The sequence below is a fragment of the Meriones unguiculatus genome, chromosome 16, assembly GCF_030254825.1.
Source record: "Meriones unguiculatus strain TT.TT164.6M chromosome 16, Bangor_MerUng_6.1, whole genome shotgun sequence".
NCBI classification, from domain to species: Eukaryota; Metazoa; Chordata; class Mammalia; order Rodentia; family Muridae; genus Meriones; species Meriones unguiculatus.
The window spans coordinates 24,331,646-24,356,878 of record NC_083363.1 but is presented as its reverse complement, the minus strand read 5'-3'; the positions used below and the strand labels follow the sequence as shown (position 1 = coordinate 24,356,878).

The window sequence follows — 25,233 nt, the reverse complement described above, 5'->3', positions numbered from 1 at the left end:
TGGCCACGGCTACTAACACAGGACAGGCAAGCCAGAAGAAGATTCGTGTAGAACAGCCTGCACTCTAGTCCCTAGAGTAAGACACATATGCCAGGGTTTCCCTCAGAGCAGGGAGAGGCTACATGGTCTTTAAGACTGGCACTAACTGAAGCATTTCCTCCAGAGCCACCAAGCTCCTGTGCTTATACTCTAAGGACCAGAATGACAGTGATCCATGAGGGTAGACAGACAAAGCAGTTAACTTATCTGCCTGGTTCCTCCATGCAAAGACTTGCCAAATGTGAATAACCCACAATAGTGCACTGGTCACTTCTGGGGGTTTTGTGTTTGGTGTGTGTGCAGTTGGAGGCTGGCCTCCAACTTTTAGCATTTCTTTTTCTGCCTCAGCCCTCTGCACACTGGGTTACAGGCACAAACTACCACACATAGTATCTGAATAAATATAAACACACACACAAACTCAATATACCAGGAGGCTGGGTGTGGTGGTGCATGCCTTTAATCCTAGCACTTGGGAGGCTGAGGTAGGTGGATCTCTTTGCATTCAAGGACAGACTGGTCTACATAACAAGTTCTATGGCAGCCAAGGGCTACACATCGAGAGCCGGTTCCCAAAACAAAACCCAATAACATACCAGGTCAGGCTATCTCCACGGTGAAGTTTGCCCTTAGCATATGAGAGATGCAGGGTTCAATGCCCAGCACCACAAAACACCACCAAGTCAATATTCAAGGTCTTTATTTAACTGTAACAGCAACCGTCGGTGAGGATTTTTTCCTTAGTTCCAAACACCTGCTAGTTTGGAAGGACAGTAAGAAAACAAACTGGTCATAGAATCACACAGCATTGCTGACAGTGAATGAAAGGAGGTGAGGGGACAGCACACCAGGGGAACAAAGGGGAGGACCAAGGAAAGCACTGGCAGCCTCTGAAACCCTGTTCCACATGGTTAGGACTGCAGCAGTAAACAGGGAAGCGCATATAGGAAACACATACAAAGATTCTTAAAATGGACAACTGGGGATTGGAGTCCTTGGGGCATTTCAAGTTGCCTTCTTTAAGGCTTACTGGAGCTGGCCCAGGTGCCAGTAAGTGGGGTAAAGGCATTGGCATGAGCCAGCATGGTCCCGATGGCCCCTGCCTCTTGCTGGTGGCCCCACTGTCCTGCTCTCCAGTCATAGCCCCTAGGCCAGGGTTGGGCAGTTTTTAAAAGACTGAAAATGGAAAGGAAAGAGAGTTTAGAGGCAAGATAGGGCAGTCTGTGCTAGATTCATGGAATTTTCTAAGTTTGCAATGCCCAGAAAATTGGGTCTGGAGCCCTGGCAGGAGCTCCCTTTGGAAATATCAGCACAGCCAAGTATCTACCAGACATCTAGTCTCAACCCTTCCACCTCAGAAAAGTCAACAGGAGTTTGCATCCCTGGGAAATGTTTCAGCTCAGTAGCCTTTTTCTACTGGGCACACAGTATGGCCCACTAGGGTTGCAGAAGTGCTGAGCAAGCAGAGAAAAACCAGGGACCACCCGAAGACTTCAAATATTGAGTTCTGCCAACAGGCACCAGGTTCTAGGAACTGCCTAAAGCTTCAGAGTAGAAAAGGTAACTTGATTGGTCATCTGGAAAAACAAGGACCTGTCAGTCATCCTTACAGTCTTCAGTCAAGTGTCTGTGAGCTAGCCTCAATAATGTCCACCACTCACGAAATCCATTGCCAGAGCAGGAAGCACACCTGGATAGGAAGCACTGAAGGACTGACTCAACTGCAGGAACCAAGGAGAAAAAAAAATAGCTGAAGGCTAGGGGCAACCATGACCTACTCAGACAGAACTTCTACCCCTAAGAAATGGTGTTCCTCCACTACAAATCCCACCTTCCCATGGGAAGGATGGGCTGGTGATTGAGTTTCGCAGATTAATAAATAGCTGCCATGGCACGGAGTCCAAGAAACTCACCAAAGAACTTGGATTACATGAAGACAGTGGTGCCTTCCCTCTAGAGGGAGTGAAGAGGGTTATACCAGACCCCCATCAAGCAGCCAGCACTCAAGATGGAGATAGGAAGGAGCTTCCATCGCTGATACATGGCAGCTAACACCTGAGCCTTTCTGGACTTTCACTGGAGCCCAATTGGAACTGAGAAGGCTGAGAAGCCCAAAGACGGTACCCAAGAACCCCTATTCCCTGCCCCTCTGCAGATTAGAAAGAAGCCTATATAATTCACTAGTAGCTCAAGCACATGCTAAAGCAGGTATGACTACAGAGAAGTAAATGGTAAAGGACAGAGCACGAATCCAAACAAGAGCCTCCATCTAAGAATGGTGAGAATGGCTAGCAGGAATAAGCAGACATTCCGTGAGGTCTGAGGCGCCGACAAGCTACCTCTTAAGCTTCCCTTATGGGTAAAACCAAAGACTGGTTCTTTTTAAGAGGACACTTCCATCAAGGCAACCAGAAGACAATGGGCTAGCTGCATGCTGCACTGACCTGGTATTCAGGTATACAAAGACACTTGCCTTCTCAGGAGTTGCTGGCTTATGGACAAGCTGCTTCTGGTGGAGATCTTGACCACTGACTCAGATGGTACCTGGCTTCCATACCATCTCCCAGAACCAGAACTGCTTCTTGTTCTGCAGCTCAAATATCTGAAATCCAACATCCTTTGACCCGTCTGACAAGTCTTACTCCAGTTAAGAAAGTTTGTATGGCTCCATAGAAACATCCCAATTCCTTTTGTTAATTCTTGGCTCAAGGACAACACAAGTCGTAAGTGATGCTTAAAGAGGACACCTCAGAGACTTGCAAAGCAAGCATTCTTGAGAAGATAGGCAGAAGAGGTCGCAACAGATCTGGGAATCTTCATTTCCTGCCACCTGTCTTAAGATATGCTTTGGGGAAAGAGAAGTCTGTCTTCTATCCCAGTTTGGTCTCACCATAGAGGGCTGTTTTGATAGCAATATGCATCTAGCTTATGGCTGTAACTATCTCCACCTTCCTCATCACCTATTTTTCTCCTGGTAGGATGTGGTGGTTTAAAGGCACTGCAACTTTCTTCTTACCCACCTTTCTTTGCGATCAGTCATTCAGGAGGAAGTCAGGTGCTCTTATCCCACAGAAATCCATATGGGGAGTGACCAAAAAAGGCATCCCATTGATAGCCACAAAAAAATGGGGGATTCTAAAGCTCCAGATGAGAGCAGCCCCAACCTGTACCCTACCTGCATCATCATGAGACCCTATGCTAAAACCTCCATGCTAAGCAACCCCCAAGACCCTATGGAGAAGACTCTAAGCTTGCAGGTAATTTGTTACACAGCAATAGATAACTCATAATACGTAGAAGTACAGAACTCTTGCCAGCTTTCCCATTCCCGTGCCCTGGAGAAGCAGCACCTATTTCAGTAGAACTAAGAAGGAAGAATATTACTGGGAACTGTGTCTCCTGCTGGGGCTGGAGGGAGGTTCTTCCTCATGATGGCTGATTGTCCCCACAAGTGCAGAAACTTGACCTTCAGAGAAATAGCACAGAGGGTCACTAAGATTTTAAAAGCTGTCTCACTCAGGTGGGAGCCTGGCAGATTAGGGCATCACAGACCTCTACTGTAAGGCTCTCTGAACACCCAGAGGTGAACCCTGCACTGGACTCTGCTTACTAGAAATTGGCTCCTGTGCAAAGATGCTGCCTGTTGAAAGCTTGTTTTGTGCAATTATCTTACAATGCTGATTTATAGAGGTCAAAGAATGGGTAATGGCAGCCTTCAGATAAGGGGTGCTGGCAGAGGACACAAGGCTAGAAAGCTCTACATCATGAAGGTGACAGTCTAAAGAAAACTAGAAACGTGTGCTGACTGGAGAGGAGGTGCAGATGCAGACAGACCCCAGAAGACGGCAAGAAAAGGTAAACAGTTTCTGGATCCCAACTCCCATGACTCAAATCCATTCCCAGTTGTGGGTCCAGGAGGAAGCCACTCAGCTGTAGACAGTGGTTCAGTGAGGAAGCAGATGTCCTTTTCCTATGGGGTACCACCAGTGTGTGAAGAATTGTGAGCCTTGCTCACAAACAATCAAGCTCCAGAGTACAAGAGGTCCTGAGCAAGCTTCTTATACCTATTACAGCACAACTTATGTCTTTCTAAGACTCCATATTAAACGAAATTTGGGAGTTTAATTAAAAACACAACAGATACATTTAACAGAGAAACAAAACTCTTCTGATTATCACCATGGAGACTCCAAAAACCCCCAAGCATTGGAGACCCCGCTTATTCCTGAGACAGTGACCGTCACAGAGGGTTGCACTCTGAGCTGTTCACATTGTGTAGCAAAACAAAACCAAAAACCTAAAAACAAAACAAAACAAAAAACAGAACCAAGATTTGAAGATGTCCTTTCTTTTTCCAAATGAGAGTCTTCCCATGGTTCAAAAGAAAAGCAAACCTCTTTCTTTCCCAGACAATGGGGATCTAAAATGTTACTAAGAGGGCTTAGTAACCAGAAACTCCCAGGAAACCAGTGGTTGCTTTACTGTCTCCTTAAGGAGGATGGATCTCCTGTGATCTCCATGTCGGCCCACAGTATCAGGAGAGGGGATGGGGAGGAGGAAGAGCAAGAGAGCAGAGGAGTAAAGGAAAGGAACGAAGCTTTCTTCAACAACTCACAGCAAGGCAGACTGGTCCAGTTTCACAAAATAGCCACTCTACAACTCCAGATAGCCCTCAAAACTTGAGGGCACAGGAAAGCGCTCAGAGGAACTATGAAAGACAAAGGACAGACTTGCCTAGAAACATTTTAATAACCTTCCCAATACTGGAAGATGTTTTGTTAAAAAAGTTGCAGTTCAAAATTGTATTGAAAGCTTATCTAAAAATAGGTCTGTAGTCATCTTAAAAATAAAAGGTCTCTCCTCTGATAAGGAGTGACAGATATTATAAGATACCAAACATGTGAGGTATCTTTGATGTAGATTTAAAAAATGGCCTGGTGGAAGAACCAGAAAGAAAGAGATCAAGGAAAAAGGGAAGAAGGGAAGGAGAGAAGGAGGACAGATGAACAGATGAATGATGAGAATGTATAATGGGAAGGGCAAGAAACCTGGGAGGAATGCATTTTTCAGCCCATGCTTCTCTCTCAGCAGCCAAGCACAAAGCAGATTCAAAGTGTGGGGAAAATATAAGGGAAAGTGAACTTTAATTCAAAATATAATAACCTGCAGGACACCAAACCTACTTAAGATCCATCGGGTTTTAAAACCATGACTACTTGTGTGGCTCAGTCCTCTTCAGAGGTACTGATATATTCCCAGGCAGATCACTATGACCAAACTGTAGCCACCAGGCAAAGGCCAAAGTGTTGGCACTTCTGCTCTGAGAACAAAGCTATAGGCTGTCTCAGAGTGAAGAAGACTCTGCCAGCAAGATGCAGGTAGAAAGAATGGCAGATAGGCAAAGACCAGCTGTCACAAGGGGTCCCTTCAGGAATAGGGCTTAAAAAAAAAAAAATACCCGTGCCACCAGGAATAATGGCACATGCCTTTAATCCCAGCACTCAGGAGGCAGAGGCAGGTAGATCTCTGAGTTTGAGGCCAGCCAGGACAGAGAAACCCTGTCTCAAAAAAAACAAAAAACAAACCCATGCCAATGAATTGGTAAAGGAATGGGGAGATGAGCTATCACATCCATGACAGAAGCCTTCCTCCCAGAGGAAAAGGAGGCTGATGTCACATGTCCCAGGAATGCAGCTGGAGGTGCCAGAGGTACAGAAGTGTGCTCCAGTGCAGAGACAAACATCTCCAAGGATAGGGCAAGCAGCTCATTCTGTTTTATCACTTCCACCAGGCGGTTTAAAAACTTCCCCTCCCCCCAAGCACTCAATCACCGGCAGGATGCAGGGAGGCAAGGCAGAAGAGAGCACAGGACAGCAGTGGGCACTAAACCTCCTTCCCTCCTAGCCACCCCAGGCAGAGGTGTTGCCCAAGGAATCTCCTAGACTTGGGGCAAATCTGAAGGGGATAGAAAGATTCTTGGGAAATGACCATGGAAGCTACAGGGCCTGTTTTCCTCTGGTCAGTTCCACAGAATAATCCAAGGGCTTTCAACCTAACCTTAACTGGGCAGAGGGCAGGAAACAGGGGAAGATGTGGTGTGATGGAATACATCTCCCATCATTTGGCACCAGAGGGAGGGGAGGGAGAGCTGGAGAGTCTTTGTTCACTGTTCCTACTGGCCCAGTCAGGCACACACAGGCCGATGCGTGTGGCCTCCTTCAACACTGCAGCAGAGTCAGATGTCCATTTCAAACTGAGCCTCATCCCCTGGTTAGAAGGAAAGAAACGAGAAGTTTAGTACAAAAGGAAATGGCAAAGTTGTTTCTAATATCTTTCTCTACCTGGAAGGGCAAAACTAACACTAACTGTCTCACTCTGTGGCCTCATGACACCTACTCCTGAATGCAACACTAGCACTCAGATTCAATACTAAATTTGAGGTAAGCCTGGGGTATATAGCAAGACCCTGTCTCAGCACCGAACCTGATTTATATTTTGGGTGATCTATTTCACCTGGGGTGTGTGTGGAGAGCAAAGTGGTCACATCAAGAAAGGTACAAGGGGGTATTTCCAGTTGCTTTTCCACAAACCAATACACTGCAGCTCCTGGTTGCTATCAAATGAGCACACTCTCTGGAGGCTTTGATCTCAGCTCTGCTCTAAACTGACACTTGCAGCAGGGATCGCAGCTTATACCGTAATGCAGGTACTGGGGAAACTGAGGCAGGAAAATGGCTACAAGTCTGAGTGAGGCCAATCTAGGCTTCATGGTGAGTTCTCTGTAGCCTAGGCTAAGAGTGAGACCTGTCTCAAAAACAAACAAACAACAACAACAAAAACCCACAACCAACCACCAAACACCTCATCTGGAGCTGCAGAGAACATGAAGCACAAAGTCTGAGGTGAGTGCAGACACCACCTCACCTCATACCACTACAAAGGTGCAGGGCAGACGCCTAATAAAGTCACTCTTGGATATCAGATCTGTTTTTTCTTTTTCTTTCCTTTTTTGTTTTGTTGAGTCACGGCTTCTCTGTGTAGCCCTGGTTGTCCTGGAATTTGCTCAATAGACCAGGCTGCCCTCAAACTCACAGATCCACCTAAAATTAAAGGTGTGAGCTACCACCACCTGGTCGCATTTATTTTCTAGGTTGGTGGAGAAAGGAGGCCTGAGATTCTTTTTTGGGGTGCATGTGTGCACACTTGCTCATTCACGGAGGTCGAAGGGGCAGCATGTGTGCAATCATGTCTAGGTAAGGGCAAGGCCTAGAAAATAAAGCCTCTGACAGGCAGGCTTTGGGTTACCATCCTAAGTTTTTCCCCCTTAAGGCAGTGTCTACCTATGTAGCCCTGGCTGGCCTCCAACTCATGAAGATCTGCCTATCTCTGCCACCTGAGCGCTGGGACTGAAGGCACGCACTACTACCACACTTGCCTTCCATCGCGACTTGACGCTTTCCCCCATACAGTTGGATGGGAACTGAAAGCATTTTACACGCTAGAGCGAGAAACCATCAGACATACAGCAAACATCAGTTGTGCTTTGATGAAGCAACGTTTCCCAACCTACAGAGAACCCGGGAGCCCTCACCAACTGTGTGCTTCCTGTCATGATTGTTCAGGTTGTTCAGGTTGTTCACTTCGACTTTTGAGTCTTCAATTAAGGTGCCAGGACTGGTGACTCCAGGGATATTGGGCAAATGGCAAGGTGGGGTCTGTGCCATGGGAGAATTGCGACGGTCCAACAGAAACTTTCGGTCATAAATGATTCGTGTTCCTGAAAAATAGGGTTGAAGGAGTTTCAAATAAATTAAGGCACCGACACAATGGCTACTCAGGCTGGCTACCCATGTGGCTCAGTCCTCTTCAGAGGCCACTGATCTATTCTGAGGAGAGCGCTGTGACCAAGCTGGACCTACCAGGTGGAGGCCAGTGTTGGCACTTCTGTTCTGAGAGCAGACAAAGCCATGGGGTGTCTCAGAGCAAAGAGGACTGCCAGCAAGATGTAGGTAGAAAGAATGGCCGATAGGCAAAGACCAGCTGTCTGTCACCAAGAAATTCTTTCAAATGCTTCCTAATTGACCACCTTAAAGGGGTCAACTTGGTCAAGAGAAGAGTCTACCTTATTCCCCATGGGAAACTCTTGTTGGTTCCTCAACACTCAGCTCCAATGCCACTTCTTCCAGGAAGCCATCTCCCTCCCTTCACCCATTCTTTTTACATCATTCAATCCATCGACTTTTTTTCAGGATGCCTGCTATGTCTGTGCCTGTCTACAGACTTCATGCTCTATGTATGGCAGCTCTGCCCTATTTTTTTTTTTTTACAACAGCCTAACACCTCAATATTCAAAAGAAAAATTTATTTTTTCTTTCTCATCATCCTCTTTCTTAAGAAATTTAACCTGGGTTGGATTTAAATCTTGTTTCAGCCACTTACTGACTAGACCAACAAAGTAACTCCCAAAAAGTTCTTGTTAATGATTTATTTATTATTATTTTATCTATGCTGGTATTTTGCCTCCATGTATGTCTGTGTGAAGGTGTTGGACTTCCTGGGACTAGAGTTACAGTCAAGTTGTGAGCTGCCCTATGGGTGCTGGAAATTGAACCAAGGCCCTCTAAAAAGCTGCCAGAACTTTCAACTGCTGAGCCATCTCTCCAGCCTCCATCACAACAGGTTTCTTTTTTTTGGGGGGGACAGGGTTTCTCTGTGAAACCTTGGCTATCCTGGACTTGCTTTGTAGACCAGGCTGGCCTTGAACTCACAGAGATCTGCCTGCCTGCCTTCCCTGGTGCAGGAATTACAGTCATGCGTGATCATGACACGCAAGACAAATTTCTTAAAGAACAACCAAACACAAACAAGTATGTGAAAAAGTAGATCTCCACCTTTCTATTAAAAGTTAACCAATGGCCAGATGGTGGCGCATGCCTGTAATTCCAGCCTGGCCTACACCCTGCTGAAAGAAGCTTGGCGGCTGGCCTCCTCCCTAGAAAGACGGTCACCATATTCCCTCAAATATGGACCTGAAGGATGGCTTAGCAACTAGAGGCACTTGCTGCCAAGCCTGGCCAGCTGAGTTCAATCCAGGGTCTCACATGGTGGAAAAGAGACGAGCGGAAAGTTTATCCTTTTTGAAAACAAGATTTATTTATTCCTAATTTATACATGAGTGTTTTACCTGCGTGTATGTGTGTTTACCTTGTGTGTTTACCTAATGTACCGAGAAGCTAAAAGGCACTGAATCCCCTGAAACTGTAGTTACTGATATTATGAGCCACCATACGGGTGCTGGGAACAGAACCCAAATCCTCTTGAAGACCTTCTAGTGCTCTTAAAACATTGAGCCATCCCTCCAGCCCCAGAAGTTATCCTTTGACCTCTGCACACACTATAGCAAGTATGATCTCATCATGCACACACACTATATAAATAAAACGCGCAATTTCCGGTCAGAGTCACCTGAGGTTTTTGTCAACTAGAGTACAAGAATCAGGAAAGCCTGCTGGCTGCAAGTTGTCTTATAGGTATAGTGCTTACAAGTTCTGCACTTGAAACTGAGGCAGGGGGGGAACTGTTAAGTGTTCCAGGCCAGCCTGGACTGCAGCATGAGATCCTACCTCAATGTCCCCTGCTAAAAAAGGAAAAGAGGAGGAGGAGAAGGAGGAGAGAGAAATGCACATCAGAAGCTCCCAACTCAACTTGCCAACAGGTGCATTAAAAGGTGCATAACACCACCAAATCTTTAGAGAAACACAAAACTGCAGGAACCTCAAACCTGGCAAATGTTTATTATCAAAATCACAAGAGGTAAGTGCTGGCCAGGATAAGAAAAGGGATGTGTTGCTGCTCTAGCTCACAGTGTACAGGCATTGGGGAAGATGGGATGGATATTCCTCAAAAAATTAAAAACAGCAGTTTTATAGGATCTGCTCATCCCACCTGGGGTACAGCTACAAAGAAATGAAATTGGTAGATCAGTCAGTCATTATGGCAAGTTCACTGTCTGTAAAAATGGGGGGAGGGCTGTACAATGTGGTCAACCTGGGATACACAGTAAGTTTCAGACCCATCTGGGCTAGAGGAGTGAGACCTTGTCTTAAAAGGCCCATAAACCAAGCAGAGTGAGGCAGTGGCACATACTTTTAATCCCTGCGCCTGGAAGGCAGAGGCAGGTGGATCTTTGTGAGTTCAAGGTCAGTCTGGTCTACAGAGCGAGTTCTAGGACAACCAGAACTTTTATACAGAGAAACCCTGTCTTGCAGGGGATAGGGGAAGCACCAAGTAAACCAAAAGAAAAGAACAACAAACAACAAAAATAGGACAGGGTACAGTAAAATAGCTTCATCCCCTGGGGGATAAAAAAAAAAAGCTGCAGTAATAACTCAGACAGGCATCCGGATTATGAGCAAGAAGAAAGACATTCTAGCTTGCAGAAGACTTGAGTTTGACTTAGGGTTTGAGAGTAGCTAGCATGGAACCTGTTTGTCTTCCCTGCACCCAGCATGGGTTACAGCGAGCCTGAGGACAGTTAGGAACACAACAAAAACAGCAATAAGAACAAAACCCTCGGGCTGTGTTCAGCCATGCTCTGTGCAGCTGAAGCTGTTACACCCAATTCACAGAGCCAAGGTGCTCCTCCAGGGTCTTCTCAGGTGTTCCCATGATACAATACCAGAATGCCTGAAGGTTTCTAGTGATAGGCGGGCTGACAGGAGGGGACTTTGGGAGAGAAAGAAGCTTGCAGTCATCCTTCCTTATGAAGGTGCTAATCCATCTGGATTATGGAGTGCAACCCATCCTGGTGTCATCCACACTTCTCTCCCCACCATTCAGTCCCATCACACTGCATGGAAATTGCGGTCATAGCAGATTCTTTTCTAGCCACTCCAGCCTGATGCTTTCTAACCTGTTTGGAAATTCATGATCTGCTCATTATCATGCAATGTAGACTATGTCTTTTAACTACGGCCACACAATAATCTAATGTGTTGTTATGATTATATTCAGATAAATTGCAGGATAGTAGTCCCTCATTGTCATTTCTGAGGTTTTGCTATGTTTTCAAAGTGCTAAGTGGAAAATCTTGAAGATTTTTTAAGTTTCAAATAACTTGCATTACAACAGCATAGTTTCAATTATTGTATCATCAGTTCCTATTGCTGTTCCAACTTAGAAATAAAGTGCATCACATCGAAGGACAGAGGACAGCAGAGAGGGCCTCTTGCTTCCTGCAGTGTCAAGCGCCTGGAGGTCGGTCATTCTGAAACCCAAGCCCATGGCCAGGAGAGATGTGGCAATATGTGTGTCACACCTGTTAATCTCTTCATCAGCTGACACCGATTTAAGATCTAGATCCATGTACAGGTTATGGTGTTGACAGCCGTTCTCCTGGAGCATGCTAAGTCACACACTAACTGCTTGAGGAACAGCTTGCTAATTAGGCCCCCTTGCTCATGTGCTTACTGTGCTCATTGTCTTTTCCATTACACATCACCTCTGAAGAAAGGCATCCAGATCTGACTTTTTACTATATTTTAATCCTCTCTCTCTCTCTCTCTCTCTCTCTCTCTCTCTCTCTCTCTCACAAATGCACACAGAGCTGAGTGAGGACGGAGCCCATTGTCTTGCCTATGCGTATGTTAGGCAAGTACTCTACCACTAACTGAAATCTCCAGCATTATTTTTTTTTATATAACACACAAAAATGATCTGTAATTTTTTTTCTGCTTATATAGTTTACCCTTTGGTGGTTCTCTCTCCCATCTCTCTCCTTTCCCCAGTCCTACGAATTAAACCCAAAAGCATGTGTTATGTGGTCATTCTTTGAGGCATAAAAAGTTTCTTTTGTTTTTTTGTATTTTGAGACAGGGTTTTTCTGTGTAGTCCTGGCTGTCCTGGAACTCACTGTGTAACCAAGATGGCCTTGAACTCAGAGATTTGCCTGTCTCTGCCTCTGCTGGGATTAAAGGCATGTGCCACCACTGCACAGTTAAGTTTTTTAAAAAAAGTTTTTAAGTCCCAGCTGGCTTGAACTCTTGCAGCAACCAGCAGACACAAATACACAGACAGACAGACACATAGCTCTTATGTGCCACCAGTGTTTGTGGACCCAGTGTTTGTGATTTTGAGAGAGATCCAGGTTATGTTTTTAGCTACTGTCAGCTTATAGGTGGTCCCACTAGCATGCCTTCTGGGGGCTTAGCAACCTCAGATGTTATCACTTGCTGCCATCGACAGGTGTGTGCCCGATAAAAAGAATTCCCCAGCCTCTCTTAGTCTCGCTGTCTCTTGGTCTGTTTCTCTCTGTCTCTTTCTCTGTCATAGGTGTCCTCATTGCCCTGCTTTCTCTTCCTCGCCTCCCTTTTCCACAACAAACCTCCTTTATTTCAGATCTGTTGTGTGGCATATTAACCATCATTATTATAAGTAACTGCTGTGCTGCTTTAGATGTCAAATCTAAGAAATTTCTTAATCCAAGGTTGTGTTCTGTTGCCTGCTTTTCTAGGAACTCTACCTGTGAACTGTGGGTCCAAATTCAGTTTCTGTGTGTGGACAACCAGTTGTATAGGCATTACCTGCTGAAGAGCTTCCACCTGAACTACTATGAGGGTCCTCCAAGTTCTTTCTACCAACAGCAAGTGCCTCTCATTTACTTAGTTGTCTTGAATTTCTTTCAACATTAATTTTTTAAATTACATTTTTATTTAGTGTGTGTGCACGTACATACACCTGTATACACAGGTTCAAGGGCATAAATGCTATGAAGTACATACGGGGGGTCAGAGAACAACTTGAAGGAGTTGGTCTTCTCCCACCACATGGAATCTGGGGATCAAACTCAAGCTTGGCAGCAAGCTCCTTTACCCATGGTGCCATTTCAATGGCCACTCAACATTTTGTAGTTCCCTAAGCACAAGTTTGACAGTTTGACCAATTTTATTCAGTTGTGCCTGCTGAGCACAATTATTACATTGCTACACCAAATCATTGAATTTTGAGTGACTGCAGGTTAAAGAATTTACCTATTATGTTGGTTACCTTCCACATGGAACACAAAATAGCAAGCAGTATGTTAGTGATTAATAAGCACATGATCATTCCAAAGACCCTAACTACTGAAGAAAAAAAAAAGTTAATTACCAGGAACAAATTCCTTTAGTTCCTAGTGGATACCTGTGTTTACTATAAAGAATCAAAGATTATTTGTTAAACATTAAAATATTCGGCAGAGTGCAGGGAATCTTATGAAAGAAGTGAAAAACAGTAAGATCTGGAGAGGACAGGAACTCCACAAGGAGAGCAACAGAACCAAAAAATCTGGGCACAGGGGTCTTTCCTGAGACTGATACTCCAAACAAGGACCACGCATGGAGATAACCTAAGACCCCTGCACAGATGTAGCCCACGGCAGTTCAGTATCCAAGTGGGTTCCATTGTAATAGGAACAAGGACTGTCTCTGACATGAACTGATTGGCCTGCTCTTTAATTATCACCCCCTGAGGAGGAAGCAGCATTACCAGGCCACAGAAGAAGACAATGCAGCCACTCCTGATGAGACCTAATTGACTAGGATCAGAAGGAAGGAAAAGAAGTCCTCCCCTATCAGTGGACTTGGGAAGGGGCATGCATGCAGAGGGTAGAAGAAGGGAGGGATTGGGACAAGAAGAGGGAGAGAACCACAGGGGGGATACAAAGTGAATAAAGTGTAATTAATAAAAAGAAAAAAAATTAAAAAAAGATAAGGATAAAAAACATTAAAATATTCAATGTTTCTGACACACATGAACTCACACCATACTTTTTTGGGTGGAAACAGTGTCTCACTTTGTAACTCAGTCTGGCCTTGAACTCACAGCAATCTGGCTACCACACTTTGGAGTTCTAGGAGTGCAGTGCAGAGACTGCAAATTAACAGGGTGGAGAGAACTTGCCTAGCATGGGCATGGCTGAGTCTCAACTCCAGAACAGCGAACACAGTAGAAAAAAATGATTCTTGTGCTCCTGAATTTACACAGAACAGAACTAACACTGCCAGGGCAGCAGAAGCCATGAGCAGGGTCCTTCCCATCAAAAGCTGAATGAGAACAATGGGTAGCTGGGTGGACAGTGGGCGCAGGACTCACTTGATGGACATGCTCGCCACCCTGATGCAGCCCCACCGCTGGAAAACAAAAGCCAACAAGATGGCTCAGTGGGTAGTAAAAGTACTTGGTGAACAAACCTGAAGCCTGGAGCTCAGTCCCTTGATCTCACAGTAGGATAAAACTGACATCTAAACTAGTCATCCTCTGACTTCCACACTCGCACTTCAGCACACAGACCAGCAACATGTGTGTATGAGGGCACACTTCTTTAACCCCAGCACCTACACAGTGAATTTCAGGCAGCCAGACTGTCATGAAATAAAAATAAAACAAAACAACAACAACAAACCCAGCACTTGGCAAGCAACTTTGGCAGTTTATGGGAGTTCTTTATAAGATTTATTACGCATACTTCAGTCTATAGGTATGTCCACAAGAGTGCAGGTGTTCAGGGAAGCCAGAAGGTACTTAGCTCTTGGAGCTGGAGTTACAGGCAGCTGTTAGGGACCTGATGTGGGTACTGGGAACCAAACTCCAGTCCTCTGCAAGAACAACTATGCTCTCAACCACTGAGGTCTCCTCAGCCCTGACCTATCTTTAGGCACGAGGGCAACAAAGAAATCAGTAGTAAGACAACCAGCAGCCAGGCACTTTAATGCACTCAGAAGGCTAGGCCTCCTCCACCCCCAGAACCGCAAAGAAGATGCAAAAACATGAAGGACTATGGGGAATTTATCCTTAGGAAGCTTTGTCTGTCTGTACCAGAGAGCCCAGAGAAGAAAATTTTAACAAATACGTGTTCTTCATAGAGGACTTCGATGAATAGACTGCTAAAAAGTTCTGTGGCTCACAATCCAAAGAAAACTAACAACTGTGTAAGTAAGCCAGAGGACCTCCGGGAAACTGGTGGTGGCCAAACCACATTTACTTTGCACAGCCACCAGATCCCTGAAGTACTAATAAAACAAAAATTGACAATGTTCTTATAACAACTGGAGCTTGAAGCCTTTTGCCATGATGTGACTAAGTGCTGTGGCAAATGGGAATCTCCAAAGTTCCGTGGACGATCTACCAAATCATTTAAGCCCATGCCTAGTAACAAGAGCAAAAGTTACCAAACTTAAGTACCCAAGGATGGTCCCCATCTGATCACTGCAGGGCAAGAGAAGAAAGGCTGCATCCTATTAGGAAGGTCCATTGTTGGGGAAATCTTGGAGAAGAGCTGACAGAAGCCCTCTTTACAAAGAACACAAAGGAAGTCATGACACAGAAGATACAAGCCTAGCATACATAAAGCCTGGGTGCAATCGCTGCATAAACACACAGGGCATGGGACTTCATACTTGTAATCCTAGCACTCAGGAAGTAGAGCAGAGCAGGATCGTAAAGGTCATCAAAGGCTACACAATTCTGGTCAGACTAGGCTTCAAGAGACCTTGTTACAAATTAAAAAGAAAAAAAACAAAAACCAACTAATACTAAGTCCAAAATGGTGCACGACCTACAATCCAACTGGCCCGCCTAGGGAGTCTCTGGAAATCAGTCTACATGAAGCAGCAACACCACTACTGTTTGGATTTGAGCAGCAAGGGGGCAGATGCAAGCAGATCTGAGTTTGAGGCCAACCTGGTCTACAGAGTGAGTTCCAGGCCAGCCAGGGCTACATATCGAGATCATCTCAAAAACAAACAAACAAACAAACAAAAAACAAGCACTAAGGAAAGTAATGAATTTGGAAACGTCAGTCTAGGTCTTACCTACAATACAAGTCTCAAAAGAGCTTAGAGAGGCAAAAATCCCCACAAGCATTTGCTCCCTCTAAAGAATTGGAGCTAGGAAGCCTGCCACTTACCAGCACACTCAGCAAGGGCCAAGGCCTTTTCTCCTCCCGCTCGACAGATGGAGCAGCTTTCTACACAGTAATTTTCCTGTCTGACCCGCAAGGCTTTACACATACAAACCACTGAGCCTAGAGTCCACAAATCCCTCTGTGACACTACACTGCCTTCAGGACTCCAGCCCTACAAAAGGTCTCTGCTGACTGACCTTGGGTGCTGGTCTTAGTTTCTCTCTGCCCCCTGAAGGCTGGTGGACAGAGGAGAGGCTGTGTTGCCCCATCAACAGCAGGGCTACCTTCCCTGTCACCCCACACCTGACCTACTACTGTCTCCAAGTGTTGCCTTGATAAGGAACGACCTTGGTCTTCAACAGGCTTGCAAGCCAGTTCTTCTATATCCAGCACAAAAGCTGAAGGACAGACACCCTGGTAGGTGAACTCACAACTGAAGCTGTAGAATGGCATCGCATGGCAGTCTGTATTTTTGAGGAAACTAGTTGCCATTTCCCCAGAATAAAAAAACAAAGTTATGTGATGTACATCTCCCATTCACAATAATAAAGCGCTGTAGCTAAAGTTAAAATGCCAGGGAGATGACTCAGTGAACAAAAGCGTTTGTTACGTAAGTGTGAAGATCTGAGTTCAGAACCCTAGCACCCATGTAAATGCTGGGTGTGACTCTTGGTGGCCTGTATTCCCAGCGCTTGTGAGTGGGTGGGTGGGGATGGGGAGTTACTAGACCACGATGCCTAACTAAGTCTAGCCAAAAACCAAACCTCTAGGTTCAGTGACAGACTGTCTAAAGGATAGGTAGAGAATGCAATGTTTTCCTCTGGCCTCTGCCTAGAACCACAGGGGCACACGCAAGGAACAGAAGAGAATGGAAGTTAAAGAAAGATTTTGTTGGCTCAGAATAAACAGGCCAAACTAACTGAGAAACTAGTACTGTTCATCCCTTCAAGAAAGGACCAGCTGAAAAAGCACATTTCCCCAATTCACCCCCCTCCACACACACACACAGGGTTTCTCTGTGTAGTCCTGGCTGTCCTAGACTCAATTTGTAGACCAGGCTGACTTCAAACTCATAGAGTTTGACTGCCTCTATCTCCCTAGTGCACCACCACGCCCGGCTCCCAATATACTTTTAGATATAGCTCACTTTAGTCTAAAGGAGAATATATTCCCTTCTAGAGGCCTTCTCGTTTATTTCCATATTCTCCCAATGGCCCTCAGGTAACTCTACCCTAGGACACCAACAGCAGCAGAGAGGCAGGAGCCAGCTGGTGGGGAAGAGCCACAGCGATTAGTGGCTTTCTGCTACTGTGTGCCGTGTTCTTTCAATAGCTGAAAATGTGATTAGGGAGAGAAGCAGAGGAAGGCTAAAATAGGTCATATACTTCCGCTTATTTCCCAGAGAAACATGGTGCTATCTAGCATTCAGGAGGTGGCAATGTCTCAAAAGGTCTGCCATGTTCCTTTGCCAGAAAGATAAGCAAATAAGATGGTAGAGGAAGAAACGAGGTAGTGGTAAGACTGCTGATTCCAGGGCCACCCGCTGCCATTAACTGGCTGCACAGTACTAACAGGTTAGTTTCTTTGGGTCTCAGGGTTGTTTAATTATACAATGAACTCATTAGGGTCCTCCCTCCAGAGCTACCTGCCTGGGATATAAGAAAACTCAACTACTGGAACAAGCTCACCTTCCATGAAGGCAGAAGCAGCTTCTACTGTGTGAACCAACTACCATCCATTGCTCCATGGATAGACAGGAGAAAACAATCTTTCCTGTCCCTCAGTAATGAGAAGAGTCCTCTTACATCAGCAAAAGCAGCTCAAGAATGTCACAGCAAGTGTGCTTCTAGCTCAGCTCTCATTTCCAAACCACAGAGGGGAAATTTAAGAAACCTTCCAGGTGGGCTGCTTACTCTGGGTCTCCAACCAATAAAGGAGTCTTGCCCTACCAAGGCCAATCTTACAAGGCATTCAGCAAATCAAACAAGATCCTGAAATGGTCCCCAAGGGTGTAACACCAGATTTTCAGAAGCCTGAGGCAGGAAATGCACTCCCTTCCCTTCTCACTAAACAGAAATTTCCAATCCAAGCCTGATGTTTTCAGGTCTGAAATATGTAAGTCAGTCACTTGGCTATGCTGTTCCAAAAAACTTCAAATCCTACCGGAAGCCTCCATTCCTTTCAAATCAAGATCTGAAGCCCATGCGGAGCAAGGACTATACTTAATATTTTTTGGAGGCAGGGTGTCATGTAGCCCAGGTTGGCCTAACCATCTAGCATAAACTGGCTTGGAATTCTTGATCCTTTCTCTTTGTCTATAGTGCTGGGCTTACAGGCCTGTGCCTGCTGTCTAGTTTCCTGTAAAGTGCTGCCCATAAAACCCACTGAAGACCTATGGAGATAAAATGACATAGTGAGAGAGAAAGAGATAAAGCATCAGAGGGAAGAAAATTTCCAAAGTAGGAGGCAGTAGGATAACTCATAGGTAAAGGTGCTCAACACACAAGCCTGATTACCTGAGTTTGCTCCCAGAAACCCCAGTGTAAGGAGATCAAAAGTTGCCCTCTGACCTCCTCTGACACACCCACCCACACCCACCCATAAACTAATACACCTCTTTTTCAAAATGAGTATGTTCAAGTGTGCAGATGCTGGTGAAGAACAGACAAGAACATTAGATCTCCTGGAGCTGGAGTTACAGGATGCCCAGTGTGGATCATGGGAACTGAACTCAGGTCTTCCGCAAGACTGGCAGGTACACTCTTAACTGCTGAGGCTCCTCTCTAGCCACAATAAAGGCCACTTTAAAATCATTCCAAAGGGGAAAACATCAATAAACACTGCACACCTAGACAGCACTGAGCTATCTGCTATAAAGAATACTTAGCTGGCCATGATGGTACATACTATTGTTATTGTTTTTTGAGACAGCTTCTGTGGAGCCTCGACTGTCCTGGCTGATTTGTAAACCAGGCTGGCCTCACAGCGTTCTGCCTGCCTCTGTCTCCCTAAGCACTGGGATTGAAGGTGTGGGCCCATTAGTGGCACATACTTTTAAACTTAGCACTAGAGAGGCAGAGGCAGGGGGGACCACTGAGTTTGAGGCTGGCCTGGTCTACTAGACAGGGATACACAATGAGGTTCTGTCTCAAAAACAAACAAACAAACAAACAAACAAAAAACCTCAAACAAACACTCAAAAGGGCTCGAAGCTCCAACTTCTTTTGTACCATCTCCTTACAAACAGGAAGCAAGCTCTCCTGCACTAATATCCAAAGGCTGTGCTAGGCAAGGAGCCCTTTAATGCCACTGCTTGGGAGACAGAGTCAGGTGTATCTCTGTGAGTGCCAGGACAGCCAGGGAGATATAGTGAGACCCTACCTCCAAAACAAACAAACAGCTATGTGCAGAAGCTCTCTAGAGGCAGGGTAAGTAGTACTCGCTGCAGTTGTAACTCTGCAGCGGAAGGACAGATGGCGGTATTTCAGCAGACCTTCCCAAGCACTCCAGAACTAACTCAAGTGTTGAGACCGCTTCTGTCTTTGGGCAAGGCTTAAAGACTATGTGCCTTTCCTACTCTTAAAAGCACAGCAGCTCGGCGTTTGAAATAGGACCACGAGGTTTTCCCTTTCTGAATCTTCCCGCAGGAGAAAGATTAACATCCTGCTAAAAGTGTGGTTCCTCCCCAAGCAAATTCAATGCACCTGTTACTGTGACATGTGTTCTGAACTGCTACAAGCATGTGTACCTTGCTGACCAATGCCACAAAGAACTCGGGAGGAGACAACATCTCTCTTCACCACCTTAGAAATAAATCTTTTTTTGTAAGACACTGTCTCACTATGGAGCCTTGGCTGTCCTAGAGCTCATTAAGTAAAATGGGCTAGCCTTGGACTCACAGAGATCAACCTGCCTTTGCCTCGCCTGTACTGGCCACTACTCTGTTTCTTAAAAGTTACCAGCTCAAGTTAAGACAATTCCATCTGGGCTTACCAACATATCTCATGATTCTTGTTACACCAAATATGGAGCGACACACACCAGTAAATCCCAGGATGCAGGAGGCAGAGGCAAGAAGACTGTGGGTTTGAGGATCACATAAAAAGGTCCAAGTAGTGTGAACCATATGGTGAAACACTGCCTCAACAAATAAAAGGAACGAAAGACTAAAACCTATCGGTCTTCAATAGACCAAACCAGAAAGGTTTTTTCAACAACTTAAGCCACTGCTTCCTCAACAGGATCCCATTGTTCTACAGCTGACCTGTCTTGCCCATTCTTGAACCTGACTCTCCCTAAGAAACGAGAACTTCCTCCTGCCTGGGTCATTCTGGGCACTCATCCTTTTCTGCCATCCTTTCTAGACTGGCCTGGCCGGATCCTCTGCCAACTTTTCGCCTAGATTTGTTTGCTTTGATTTTTTTGTTTTGTTTTGAGACAGGGTCTGACACCATAGCACAGGCTGTCGCTGAGCTCATTATGTAGCTGGGGCTGGCCTTAAGCTGCGATCCTCCTGCTGTTTCTTCCTGGAGTACTGGGATCACAGCCCAAAGCTAGCACACACAGCCTTCTGGGTTGCTATCTCTTGGTGTTGGTAAGCAGGTCCTCTTACTCTGTACCTTCTCATCGCACAAGATTATAGGATGACTAGCCATAATTGCAAGTGATTGGCTGAAGTGAACTTGAAACCCCTACCCCATGGTCAAGACTACCAACTCCATAAACTACAGGGACTGCTAACCAAATCTTCACCCTCTAGCCAAAGGCCAGGTCCCAGGTCACCAAAAGGCGGCAAAGTTCTGAGGTTAGAAAATAATGGCCAGTCCTCTTCATTAAGGCCCTGAAGAACCCTTTCCAGGCTCCTCCCTCTAGAGAATGGCCCAGAAAGGAGACAAACAACCTTTGCGCTTCCTTCTACTCGTGACCAATTGAACACGTTTCACCTTTTCTCCAGTGCTGGTAGTAAACAGTTTACGGCCATCTTTTGAAAAGCAATGCCAGGAATCTCCCTTTACGCCGCCTCTCTCTACAAGATCCTTCCCTAGGATCAAGCAACCTTGAATAGTGTGTGCTGTTTGACAAAGCACCCTTCTACAATCTTAGAATTGCTCCCCGAAAACTCTGGTCTGAAAACTGACCGCATCTCCACAAAGGAGACAGCTTAGGAGCTATTTTACCCCGACTTCTCCCGGTCTGGGGCTCCCCCGACCAATGACTCCTCCAACAAAGTAAACAATGCTGTCAAAGGAGGATAACGCTGGGCGAGGTATGCACAGTGCATGCCGGCCTCGTCCAGGGACTCTAAGTGCGGCCAGACGAGTCATCTTACGGTTCTGCGCCAGATCTCTTTCTCTCGGACCTCCCTCCCTCAAAGCCCGTAGGGCAGCTCCACAGGCAAGCCCCGCCGCGCAGAGTGCTCGGCCTGCAGCACACAGTCCGGCGGCGGAGAGGAAGCTGTAGGTATACAGCATACAGTGCCACGCGCCAACCCGATGGCGGGCAGGCCCGGAGCTGCTCACCTCCCGGCGTTGTAGAGAACAGCGTCCCCCCGGGCGTGGTGCAGTAGTCCTGAGGTAGCTGCGCGGCGTCGCTGATAGCCACGGTGCGGGTGGGGATGGCGCGGCTCTGGCTGGGCTGGTGACCACCGCCGGCCGACGCGGACATGGCTCCGGCGCGGGCTTGAGGCTTTGTGCGGCGGCGGCGGCGGGGCCGGGCGGCTCTGGCTCCTCTCGCGGGCGGAAGAGCGCTCTCGCCTCTCAGCTCTCCGGCTCTCGCTCGGTCGTCCCGCTGCGCTCCCGCTTCCGCCGCCGCCGCCGCCGCCGCCGCCCGGTCCTCCGGCCTCTGCCTGCAGCCTCAGCAGCAGCAGCAGCAGCAGCGGCAGCGGCAACGACGACTACCGGAAGTGGGTGAAGGCGGGAGCAAGGGGTAGTAGGTGAGGGGAATAAGGAGACCGGACGTGACGCAAGGGGGCGTGCCGAGGCGAGTGGGCGGGTCGCTGAGGGCGGGGCTGAGCAGAGGAAGGCTGGAAGCGTAGGGTGATCCCGGAAATGCGAGAAAGAGGAAGTGATGAGGATGGGGCCTTAGGAGATGGTGGGCGGGACTTTGGGGAGGGGCGGCACTGAGCTCAGAGGAACAGAATCGGGTGGAAGTGAAGCTGAATGGTGGTGACTAAGGCAGGCGAGGAAAACTTGCTTATACTGTGTGTGTGTAGGTGTCAACTAACAGTACTTTCCTAGTGCCTACTTCAGTTTCCCGTCTATAACTAGTTATTAAAAGTACAACTTTGGGGTCCTCGCAAAATAGCTCAGCGGGTAAAGAAAGGCATTTCCCACCAAGCCCTGAAAGACGCATGGTGGAAGGGGAGACCGACTCCTGCAAGTTGTCCTCTGACTCCTACACGCAGGATGCAAGCCCATGGGCACCCACTCACCCATAAATAAATAAATGTAATAAAAACATTTTTACAGCATAATTTTAGTTTTAATTGTTGATTATTAACTAAAATCATGAACTAAGAGTTAAAAATCAGGGACTGGAGAAATGGCTCAGCGGTTAAGAGCACTTGTGCTCTTGCAGAGGACCAAGAGCCCCAGGGTTCAGTTGCTGGCACCCGTGTGGTAACTCAACTACAGTTCCGGGAACTGACCTTATCCTCTGACCTCTGCAACACCAGGCGCATACACGATGCACACACATACATGCAGACAAAGCACTCATACATATACAATAAAATAGAAGCAGGATGATTAGGAGTGTAAGGCCCACCTATGCTACATGGCTAGTTTGAGGCCAGCCAGGGATACAAGAGACCAGACATTGTAGCACTTGGGAGGCAGAAGCAGGTGGATCTCTGAGTTTGAAGAGATCATGGTCTACAGAGTGAGTCCAGCACAGCCAGGGCAACACAGAGAAACCCTATCTTGAAAAGACTGAAAAGGGCCTGGAGAGATGGCTCAGAGGTTAAGAGCATTTCCTAAAAGGTCCTGAGTTCAATTCCCAGCAATCACATGGTGGCTCTCAACCATCTACAGTGAGATATGGTTCCCTCTTCTGGCGTGCAGGTGTATATGCAGGCAAAACACTGTGTGCATAATAAATAAATAAATAAATAAATAAATCTTAAAGAAAAAAAAGCCATACATGAAATAACTCCATGCTGTGGAGAGTAGAGGTTGGAGTTAGAGCCTGGGCTTGCTGGATTCCACCCCAGCTCAAAGCTCGGTAAGACCCTGTCTCCACATGTTCTGCTTCGTCTTGTGAACTTGACACAAGCTAGAGTCATCTGGGAAGGGTACCTCAATTGAGAAAGTGTCTTCATGAGCTTGGTACCTGCAAACAATCCTGTGGGTTATTTTCTTGATTAATGATTCATGGGTGGCTGCTATCCCATGCACGTTGTCTTAGATGGTGTAAGAAAGAGAGCTAAGTGAGAGCAAGCCAGTAAGCTACACTCCTCCTTAGCCTCCGCTTTACGCCCGCCTCCAGTTCCTGCCCTGACCCTCATTTTTGATGGAAGTTGCCTTTGATTATGGCCTTTATCACAGCAATAAAAAGCAAACTGTAATAAGGCAAAAGGGGGGGAGAGTGGTAAAACAGGACATCAGCATTCTCCTTTGGGCTCTGAGCTCAAACACACATATAACATACACACACACACACACACACACACACAGAAACACATGCCCCAAACCAAAATAAAGAAAAAGAAAGAGGGGGTAGGAATGTAGCTAAGTGAGTAGATGCTTGTCTACCATGGGTTCATTCTCCAGCACCACATAAAATTGGGTCTGGTGGCACACACTTGTAATCTCAGCACTGGGGAGGGAGAGGCAGGAGAATCAGAAATTCAAGGTTATCCTTAGCTGCATAGTAAGTTTCAGTCTAGCCTGAGATACAGGGAACCTTGAGTCAAATATGTATAAAATATAAATAGGGCTGGAGAGATGGTTCACAGTTTAAGAGTGCTGGCTGTTCTTCCGAAGGTCTTGAGTTCAATTCCCAGCAATCACATGGTGGCTCATAACCATCTATAGTGAGATCTGGTGCCCTCTTCTAGTGTGCAGGCACACATGCAGGCAGAATGCTGTATAAATAATAAATATATAAATTTTTAATATGCATATATGTATTCCCCAAAAGCCTTTGTTAATGTAGGTTTCAACTAATACTAATTACTGTGCTGCAAATTAAAACTGTCATGGCTTTAACATTTCCATTAATTCATTAAACAATAACTCATTACATGCTGCTATCATAGCAATTAGATGATACATTGTAGTTATAAGTTTAAAAATTGTCTTGTTTTGTTTTTGTTTTAAGACAGGGTTTCTCTGTGTCGCCCTGGCTGTCGTGGAACTCACTCTGTAGACCAAGCTGACCTCACACTCAGAGATCCACCAGCCTCTACCTCTGGAGTGCTGGGACTAAAGGCATGCGCTGCTGCCACCACCACCTGGCTCATTTTTTAATTATAGATTTCCAGAATTTTGGAGACAGTGAAGATGGCTGTCTTGCCAGTCCAAAGATTCAAGATAGTAGAAAAAAGGTAGACACAGAGAGACTAGAGATGGGATCAAATAAAATGAATGAAGCCTGAATTACAAAAATTTGCCTTTTGTTTATATTGTCAGTGGCCATACCATTTCATGTTCTCTCCAGCAGAGTATACAGCCTTTTTTTTTTTTTTTTGTAAAAAGATTTATTTGTTATTTATAGACTACTCTGCCTGCACGTATGCTTACACACCAGAAGAGGGCACCAGATCTCGTTATAGATAGTTAAGAGCTACCATGTGGTTGCTGGGAATTGAACTCAGGACCTTTGGAAGATGGCTGAGCCATCTCTCCAGCCCAAATGTAAAGCTTTTATTTCTGGATTCTTTGCTTTAGCCACCCTAAGACACCAAAGTGGTAACTCATTGTACCTTTAATTTGTGTTTCCATAATGGTTAATTATGAATGTTGAGCATCACTATATTCCTATTAGCTCTTCGCTTTGGGAAAATGTGCAAATCACTTGTCTATTTTTCGTTTGAGTAGCTGGACTTAGTGAATCTTAAGAGAGCTTTATATATTCAGGACCTTGAAACTTTATCTGATAGATATATGACTTAAATTTTTTTCTTCTCAGGCTGTGGGGCTTTGAGTGAGTGCTTGCCTCAGGGTGAGGTTTTCTTCAGGGTAATCAAATTCAGGCTATCTACTTTTCTGGGGGCAGCAAATGTCACTGCCTATAAGCATTATACTTTTTTGTGT

At 46.0% G+C, this 25,233-nt stretch overlaps 1 protein-coding gene across 1 annotated transcript; it reads right to left on the bottom strand.

The window, feature by feature from the left end:
* Positions 1–722: 722 nt before the first annotated feature.
* Eif4ebp2 (eukaryotic translation initiation factor 4E binding protein 2) lies at positions 723–21,888 on the bottom strand. Its single transcript, XM_021649404.2, has 3 exons — positions 21,499–21,888; positions 7,631–7,816; positions 723–6,306 (listed from the first exon to the last, which is right to left on the bottom strand). Exons 1-3 carry the CDS (start codon positions 21,641–21,643, stop codon positions 6,275–6,277), a joined length of 363 nt encoding a protein of 120 aa, XP_021505079.1. The 5' UTR covers positions 21,644–21,888; the 3' UTR covers positions 723–6,274.
* Positions 21,889–25,233: the final 3,345 nt, after the last annotated feature.

Coding starts and splice junctions, on each gene's coding strand:
- Eif4ebp2 (XM_021649404.2), bottom strand. CDS start 21,643: ATGTCCGCGTCGGCCGGCGGTGGTCACCAGCCCAGCCAGAGCCGCGCC. Junction 7,817..21,498: donor GTTCTCTACAACGCCGGGAG/GTGAGCAGCTCC, acceptor CCTATTTTTCAG/GAACACGAATCATTTATGAC. Junction 6,307..7,630: donor TGACAGGAAGCACACAGTTG/GTGAGGGCTCCC, acceptor CCTTCTAACCAG/GGGATGAGGCTCAGTTTGAA.